The 9077-nt window shown below is 46.7% G+C and overlaps 1 protein-coding gene across 39 annotated transcripts in view; it reads right to left on the bottom strand.

Moving 5' to 3' along the window:
• Window positions 1–3964: 3964 nt before the first annotated feature.
• Window positions 3965–9077, bottom strand: part of LOC107159025 (immunoglobulin lambda-1 light chain-like) — a 738922-nt gene continuing 733809 nt past the window's right edge. For 21 of the 39 annotated variants that reach the window (XM_048785833.1, XM_048785797.1, XM_048785807.1 and 18 more), the window contains 2 exons: window positions 6872–6909; window positions 3965–4414 (listed from right to left, as the gene is read on the bottom strand). In XM_048785833.1, coding sequence (XP_048641790.1) covers window positions 4095–4414; window positions 6872–6909 — 358 coding nt within the window. In that variant the 3' untranslated portion in view covers window positions 3965–4094. Of the gene's footprint in view, window positions 4415–5626; window positions 5668–6871; window positions 6912–9077 lie in introns of all 39 variants that reach the window. The other 18 variants (XM_048785829.1, XM_048785830.1, XM_048785832.1 and 15 more) reach the window with 2 other exon arrangements.

Below are 9077 nucleotides of genomic sequence, written 5' to 3'. Positions count from 1 at the left end.
CTTCTTGAGTCCCTAGAAGGAGTCTGGCCCTGTCAACACCTTGGTTCTAGATCCCCAGGATGCATTTTGGACTTCTGACCTCCAGGCCTGTGAGATAATAAATCAATGTTGCTTTTTGAGCCACTGTATTGCAGTGATCTATTTCAGTAGCCACAGAAAATTCCAACAGGAGCGGGGCACTCATTGTGGCCCCTCCATAGCCCCTGCCCATGGTGACACAGGCCTGACCCTAGGCCCTGAGCCCTAACCCTGCTAACTTCCATGGTAGAGTAAAGAGACTGGAGTTCAGGGACTGCATGAGTGGTAGGGTGGGCCTGGGCCACAGACTCACCATCCCTTCATGGTCAGAGAGAGGCTGGATCTCCAACCCTGCTAGTCACTGTCTCACAGAGAAAGTCCCAATACAGGACCTACTTTTCCTGCTGATGTCCACAATTGAATGAAATACTCCCAATAAATAATGACTTCCCCCTCAACAAAAGAAGATGGCAGGTGACCTTCTGTGCCACACACTTTAGAGAATCACTATGTTCTGGGGCCATGGATTGTTCACCTGGGTGTATGGCAGAACCCAAGTCTTCTCAGTGTTGAAGCCTCAGATAAAACATGTCTCCACCTCTAATTGAGGTACAAGATGCCCTGTCTCAGTTTCACCCAGCAATGTCTTTGTTTAACCTCATAGAAATTATGAGGCATTTCCTTGGTTCCCTGGGAGTTAGGAGCTCATTGCTGGCAAGTGTCCAAAGTTCTTGGAAGGCCTTTTGTGTGGCAGTTTTCTTCTTAGCTTCCTCCTATTTCTCTTTTGTACCCAAACCTACCATTGGATAATGAATTGAGGTGGGCTCTGAATTTAAGAGTTTAGAAGTCAATGGCATTGGTGTGCTCTGAATTCTGTGGACTGTCTTGTTCTCAGGAGTGATGGGGAGGGGCTATATGTGGGTAGGAGCTGAGTTGGGCAAAGAGGAGGAGAGGATTCCAGGAGTCCATCCCAGAGCAGAGTTTCTATGCTGAAGGAAGAGGGGACATGAGGTACAGTGACCTGACCAGGGTGGAGAAAGAAACTATTTCAGGAGGTCCCAGACATGGTTAGCTCCATATAGTAAGGACCCAGACAGTTGGGGGCCATGTACTGGGAGGAAGAAAAAGAGGAAGGAGAGAGAAGTGAGTCCCAAGTCCTTCTGACTACTGTTTTCCATCTGATGCTCCAAGAGACTGTGAACTTCTTCTCTGGGCTACTTGCCTCCTGGGTGCCAGAATTCTTCCCTCTACAAAGTAAGAATCTCAGGGAAGTTGCAAATGAATGTGTGTTAAGAGAAATGGAGATAGAGAAGATTTCTGATTATCAAAGCACCATCATTGCAGACCCTGCTCTATCTCCCTGTAGAGAAGCTTCTAGGGCTGCCTTGGTGGGAGAGGGGGCATGAGACTCAGAGTCCGAATTCCAGAGAGTCCAGTGGATTGAGGGCTTCAGTTTCTGGAGTCTTTCCTGTTTAGAGATTGGGTCTATGTTAATTCTAAGAGGCTTCCCTCCCATGTGAATTTGTGGTGGAAGATTTCTCTGTCCTAGGAGGTCCTGCCTGACACAGGCCTATCCCTGTCACCTGTCTTTTTCAGGAGTTTCTGGTCAGGAGATTCTTTCTGGTGTCTCTCCTTCAGTTATAGGATGGGAAGTTGCCAACATTTGGGCCTGTGTGTCCTGAGCTCCATCATGTCTATGGTGTCCTGCTTGTGCTGAGGGAGGAGGTGGTACGCAGCAGTTATGCCCACCTTTCTCTCCCTCCCTCTCTTCTACCAGTGCTTGAATCCAAATGGGCTTAACCACAATGCCACATCTATAGCCCTTTTTATTTTATTATTATTTTTTTAAAAATTGGAGACAGGGTCTTGCTAAGTTGCTTAGGGCCTAGCTAATTTTCTCAGGCTGGCTTTGAATTTGTTATCCTCCTGCCTTAGCCTCCTGAATTTTGGGATTACAGGCATTTGCCGTTGCATCTGGCTGTATGTCCATCTTCTCAAAGGAAATTCTTTCCACATCCTTACCACCTTTTATTTCCTTCATCATCTCTTTGAGTCCCAGTCCGAAAGATCTTCTCCCTAGGTTGAAGGCATCCCATAGCCAAGACCTTGGGGGATTATCCTTTGAGCACTTCCCTTCCTCCCTCCTACACCTGATAGTCTTGGGGGCCCAAACTACTGCCCTATTACCTTGGGCCCCAAGGATAAGAGACCCAAAGAAAGAAAGTAGACATCCATTCATCCATTCAGGGAAGAATGTTCACTGGAGAGAAAGATGGAATCACAGTGATGCCTGAGCAAGAAGCAAAAAGGGGTCACTTGAATCATCCTATCCTGTGCCAAAAGGAACCTGAGAAGATGGGACATATTGGAGGAGGTGAGGGGCAAGATAAGGAAGAGAAAGTTTACAGACCTCCAGATAAATTTAGACTTCAGTGCTCACAAGACAGAAAAGAGAAAAATCTACCTAGATTTCATCCTGAACCCCAAAGACAAGGGAAACAGAAAGATTCAGCAAGAATGGTTAGCTACATGCTTCTTCTGCACGCACAGCACAGGAGTGCAGACCTGAACTCCAGCCCCTCCTATCATCAGTCTCAGACCCACCTACAGCTGTACTGTGAATCTAGGGGCTAGCCACCTATTCAGAGGACAGGTACAATACATGAGAGAGTGTCAAGAGGTGGCCCCTCCTTCCATGGAATCACACAGTATTTGGTTCATAGAATCCATCCACCTAAAAGGGAGTGGAATAGGGAGAAGGCATAAATGTACCTCACAACTGGTTTCATTGCTAATGTCTGGTCTAGGAAGGGGCTGTGTCCCCAGCTCAGCTCATCTTGGAGAATGTACTGGTCAAAAAGAGAGAGACTTGTTTATATCATAGTGAAAGTGGAGCTGGGGACCTGTGTGGAACTGAGGCACCTAAGAGGGTCCTGGGTGCCCATTTTAAACCCCAGAAGGATGTACAATAGAGAATGTGTGTATATGTGCTCATGTCTGTAACATATGTGGGTGCATGCATGGGATTTCACGTGTGCATTCATTTGTCTCATAGCTCAGGTCCCCACTGTGTAGGGCTGCCAGGACAATAACCTGCTTAATAGGACAATAACCTGTTTAATAGGACTAACACAAAGCTCCAAATGAGAGGAGTCAGTTCAAAGACTGATGCAAGATGTAAGGCTGGAATTCAACACTTGACTGTAATCTGGAGCACTCATTGACTAGCCATGAATGGCTGAACATGAAGAACTAAAGACAGGGAACTATTGAGCTGGCCATAAGGGATGGTAGAGAGTAGAGCTGATCCATGTCTCTGAGGGGCTTTGAAAAAGAAAAAATAGCCAAACAGGGCACACAGAGAAGAGTGTGGAGTAAGTAAACAGGATCTAGGGGTTAATAATTCCTTTCCGTGAGTGATATTCAGAGGGATTATGGGGACCAAGGCTGTATCCTGGGGAGGGAGGAGCAGGATGGACATGGAAGGAAAGGCAAGTGGCTGCAGGCAGTAAGGACAGGGATTATAGGTGGGGGAAGGGAGATAAAAAAGGGATGGACTCTGGTGATGTGGGCTTAGACTGGAGATGGAAGGACATTCAAGGATGAAGTGATGTTCAGACTGTCCCAGGGAAGGGAACTCACATATTCTCCTGGAGGCCTTGGGGATCCAAGGAGAGACTGATCCTGGGAATGGGGAGGTGAACAAGTCTGCACAAGAGGAGCAAGCACAGGGTGGATAGATGAAAATATGCAGGCTGTGTTCTAGCTGAGGGCCATTCCATTGCTGTAGAAAATTCTGTGGAGCTTGGGTGAGAGTGAAAGCATCTACCAAGGAAATATCAGGAGCCTTTCCTGGCTGTTTGGTCTCAAGGTCTAATTGTGTACACCTGATGGGATGGCCAAAGTTCAGATTGGAAGTGTGTAAACTAAAATAAACAGGACCATGTTTTCTGGTTGAAAAGGAGAATGTTTATTGAGGGTTTCTGGGTTGAGGGAGAAGGGCTGGGATGGTAGGGGTGGGAGGAGAGAAGCTTCCCTGGGGTTTTCAGCTCCAGGGTGGAGTGAGGGTCTGGGACCTAGGAACACTGTGCAGGGGACACACTCTTCTCCACGGTGCTCCCCTCATGAGTGACCTGGCAGGTGAATGAATTATGAGATTTCCACTCATCTGCTGTCAGAGTCAGGTAGCTGCTGGCCATGTACTTATTGTTGGTCTGTTTGGAGGGCTGAGTGTTCTGCACGCCCTGGGTGACCTTGGTGCCATCTTTCTTCCAGTTCACGGTCACGGCACCCGGGTAGAAGTTGTTGATCAGACACACCAGTGTGGCCTTGTTGCTCTGGAGCTCCTCAGAGGAGGGTGGGAACAGGGTGAGCGAGGGCCCAGCCTTGGGCTGACCTGCAAGATGGACCAGACAAAAGGGATCAGTGTTCTGGTGTCCACCCGGAAGCCCCTACACTTAGTGTGTGAGGAGGGTCTTCTTGTTCAGGGACTCTGTTGGAGCATGTGTGATATAGAAGTGTGTTGGGGAATTCGTCAAGCTATTCCCCATGTTCATAGCCTTTAAACAACCCAGGACACCTGTGTATCACCTTACCTGGCACCTCTTAGACCATAGCCTTTCACACAGATATATCACCCTTGCATTCCTGTCCTGACTCCCCCTTCATCTTTTCTGACCCATTTGTCATCTCTTTCTGTCCTCTGAGCTCTCTGGGATTCCAGTGCATTCCATTATGGGTCAGTTCTGACCTGATTCCTTGACTCTGATGGTTAGTATTTTTACTAAGGAGCCCATTTTCACACCTATGAGTCTCCTCTTGAGTCTCTGCCATGGGTAAGGGTCATTGTTCCTAAAAGTCTGTCTGTCTGGCATGGCCTCAAGGTTAGAGTCCTTGTTTACAGGCCAGATACAGGTTTTCTGCACTGGGAACTATTTTCTATAAGTTCAGGATCTCATACTTCTGAGGAGCTCACTTTGCCATATCATGCCCTTCAGTGAATGTGTACCCAGCATCATATATACAGTCTTCTCCTCCTTTCTTTCTCTTGACTAAGATTCATGAGTCCCAATACATCTCTGGGCCCTTAACCTAGAAACCAATGGAGGCTTAAGAATCCCTTCTAACTCCTACCTTGTTTCTTGCTCTGTATTCTTGAGTCTTACTCTGATTTCCCAGCCTTAGGTGTTCCAATTCTTTCCTAATTCAGCTAATTTCAGCTCCTCACAGCACCTGGTCCCTCTTCCCCATAAGATAGTGCCTCAGTGCATGTGCTCACACAGTTCATCAGAAAGGGATTAGGCCAACAGAAGACGAAACAACAGAGCACATCTTAGGAAAAAATATGCCACAAAGAGACAGAAAGACAGCTGAGTATCCAAAGGTTATCCTGTCCAGTTCCTTTCCTCTGATGTCAGAGCTGAAGGGTGATGGGTACTATTTGAGTTTTGCTGGGTTCTGAACAGAAAAGAAAAGTTCAGTGCCCCAGGGCCGAATTCCATGGAGAATGTTTAACCCCAGGCTGAGACAAGACACAGAAGAACACAACCAGGGGAAACTCTTACAATCTTCATGGATAACAATGAAAGAGGAATAAGGAATCACTCACCCAGGACTGTCAGCCGGGTCCCTCCGCCGAACACAAAAGCACTGTGACACAAGATTGTGCAAAAACCTCTCCCTGCCCTATCCCTACCCCCTTAGACCCAGCTTCAGCTGTGCTGGAGGCAGCATCTGATAGACCTGGCATCTTCATGAGAAGAAGGTGAAAATCACTGAAAGATGACCAGTACATGGTGTCATTCTTGGAAGGTGCCACCTGTCCTGAGAAAAAGCCTCACTAAGAGATCACCCGCATGTATTTCTCTTCACTATGGAAGAATCACTTGTTAGGAAAAGGAGAAACAGAGAAAGTGCCCATTTCATGCTCACACATTCCCCTGGCACCCTTATTGCAGCCTCTGCCCACAGGACCCTTCTGGGCTGCCTACCCCAAGTGGAAGTGACAGTCCCTGTGTCTGGATCCCAAGGAGTCCAGTAAATTGAGGGTTTCCATGGAATTGGGACTTAGCCTGGGGCTGTGACTTCTAAAGTGTCACACTATTATCTGAAGTTCTTGGGGGATGTGTCAGTCCTGGGACATCTCCTGTCCCAACAGTCCCTGTTATCTCTGCCTAGCAGGATGTCTTCCCTGGGAATCTTCTGTTGGGTCTCTCCTCCAGTTGTAGGATGGAGAGTGGACACATTTAGCTTGTGAGTCCTTCACCCCACCCTGGCCAGGCATCCTAACTCTAGTGGGGCAGCAGGAGAAGGGACCCAACAACTGGATTCACCTTTCTACACAAAGTTCTTTCTCCATCCCTGTCTCCTTTCTATTTCCTTCTCCCTCATTCCAAGTCCCCAGTCTAAGTCTCTCCTCAATGGGTGGAAGCAGCCATAGCTGGGACCATGGAGCATAGACCCTGGGAGGTCAAGCACTTCCCCTCCCCCTTTAAAGACCCCATATCCCTAGAGCTTTAGCCTGAGACACTTGGTGTCTCTGAACCCTGTGGTTCAGAGACCTCAGCAAATGGAGGGGGTGGATATTCCGAAGTTCAGACAAGAAAACTCCATGAGAGAGTTCCTTGGCCAGAGAGAATTCCCAGCAGGGTACAGAAAATGGTCATTTCTATCCTGCCCCAGAAAGTAACTAAGAATAGGGGATGGACTGGAGAAACTGAGTAAGCAGATGAGGAGGGGAAAAAATAACAGATTCCTGCACAGGTTGAAACCTCAGCTCCAGAAAAGCTAGAAAGGAGAGAAAAATCTACCCTAATTTAGCCTTGCCCAAAGGGGAGTGGAAGGGAAAACTCACCAAGGACGGTCAACTTGGTCCCGCTGCCGAACACAGCACACTGTGACATAGATCTGTACATAAACCCCTGTTTGCACCATGGCCCAGACCCTCCTGCAGCTGCACTAGAGGCCCAGGGTTCAGCCTCCTTTCACAGGGGCTGCTCAGGCCATGGGTGGGTGAGATTTGGTGGCTTTTGCTTGACCTAGAACATCACCTCTTTGGAGGCTGTGGAATTTGACCATTGTGAGTCATGGCAAGGATTTTATTTAATTTCATTTATATATTTTTATTATGATATGAAAAATGAAAGTGTAGAAATTTTTTGAAAAATTAATGGCAATTATATGAGGTGATGGGGTTCTGGATAACTTTCTCCTCATCTTTATAATTTTTTTGTAATTTCCAAAAAAATATGAAAATATTAAAATTACTGATTGGATGAATATCTCTCTCTATATATAGATATAGATATAGATATATAGAGATATTTGATGACTCAAATACACCCATGTTTTCCAAGATTTATTGTTCTCTCCTAAATATTCAGAGAATACTCAAAATTATGTCCCAAGAATATACTGAACAAATACCCATCATGTAATATTCTAATAATACAACATCCTAATAGCAATATAAATCTTATGAATGATGATCCTAATTTAAGGGAAATATATGGCAGCCATTTTAAGAATGTAACTAGAAGGTAATATTTAACACTGATTATTTCTGTTATTTTTGATTTCTGTGTGTGAAATCAGTGTTCCCAGCTAATGGTATTGCGGGGAAGAAGCTGGGTGGCCTGGGTGGGCTGGTGTTGAGTATGTCAGGAACAGGAGGAGGAAGAAGATTAGGAGGAACAGCAAGTGGGGAGCAGCATATTTCCTATATAGAGATACTGGAGCTCTGAACTCTGTGTACAACTGGGACTTATGAGAAGGTTCCTGTATGCCCCCATATCCTCAGCCAGGAGGTAGTGACAGATGAGGAGGAAGGGCAAAGATTACAGATTCCTGCACTGACAGGGATGAAAGTATGAATGGGAATTTGGGGGTTGGATAGAGAATCACATTTCCCATCAAGGTTCCAGGTCCTGCTGCAGGTTCCTGAGCTCCATTCATTGACCTTGCCCTTGTTTGGGCTGTACTGAAGGTGCATTGTTTGTTTCTTGTTTCTGTGAGTGGCCCCTCCTTGAATTGCAGGGTGCTTCTTCAGAACTGGAATGGCCCAGATTCCTGGGTGGTGATTGGTAGATTTCCCTTGCTCCCAATTGAGTTTATTCCATGAGCTCTAAGTGTAGGTATCTCTGCTTTCCCCTTGACCTCCTTCTGACTTACACATTCACCTGTGCACATACCTGCTCCACCATGTCCTTTGTGCATGAATCAGTCAGCCTCTGTTCATGTTGTCACCATCACTGGGTGCACCTACAGCCTAGAGACACACATGGTAAGCCTCATGGGAAGGACATGAACAGAATGGGATCCCAGCACCAGGCCCTCAATGCATTGCCTTGTGCTGGCCCATTAACCTGTAGAACTCACAGGGGGACTCACACCTGGCAGCTTGGAATCCCTGAAGTGTCCTCCTCAATAAGCACCTCCCTAGTTCTCCAAAGTCACCTGCTGCTCCCTGAGTACAGCCCTTCCCAAGCTTTCTCCTGTCCTCTGTGTCACTCTTGGAATGCACAGAAAATTCATGTCTTTCCCCAAGGTGAGTGGCCTACCACAGAGACCATTAGCCTGGAACTCCAGGACACTAGGTGATCTGTTTTCATGACACCAGGGGGTCTTACTGCCTCTCCTGAAACCTGGAATCTTCCTGATTCTCTCAGAGAGGTGCTCCACATGACAATGTATAAGGAAGTGTATGAGCTTATTATATGCATTTTGTGTGGAAAGGTGCGTGTTTGTTCACAGGCATATATGTTTATGTGTGTGTGTTGATTCAACAGCAGGGAGCCTACACCAAGTTATTAATAAGGTGCTTGCACACAAGCACATGGGAGAATCCCAGAATGTGGCTACTGTCTTTGGACACACTAAACCCACTGACAACCTTAGGGCACCTATGGTGGGTCCATTAGAAGCAATACTGATTCCTGCCTCTCAGGGGACTGGAAAATAGTTGGAAAAGTGAGGGACACACATAGATGAGTGGTACCAAGAGGGGACTGTAGGATGAATCAGCAGGGCTCATGGACTGAATATATTATTAAGAATTGCTA

The sequence above is a fragment of the Marmota marmota genome, unplaced genomic scaffold (assembly GCF_001458135.2).
Source record: "Marmota marmota marmota unplaced genomic scaffold, marMar, whole genome shotgun sequence".
Classification (NCBI taxonomy): Eukaryota; Metazoa; Chordata; class Mammalia; order Rodentia; family Sciuridae; genus Marmota; species Marmota marmota.
This window is presented reverse-complemented; position numbering and strand designations above follow the sequence as displayed.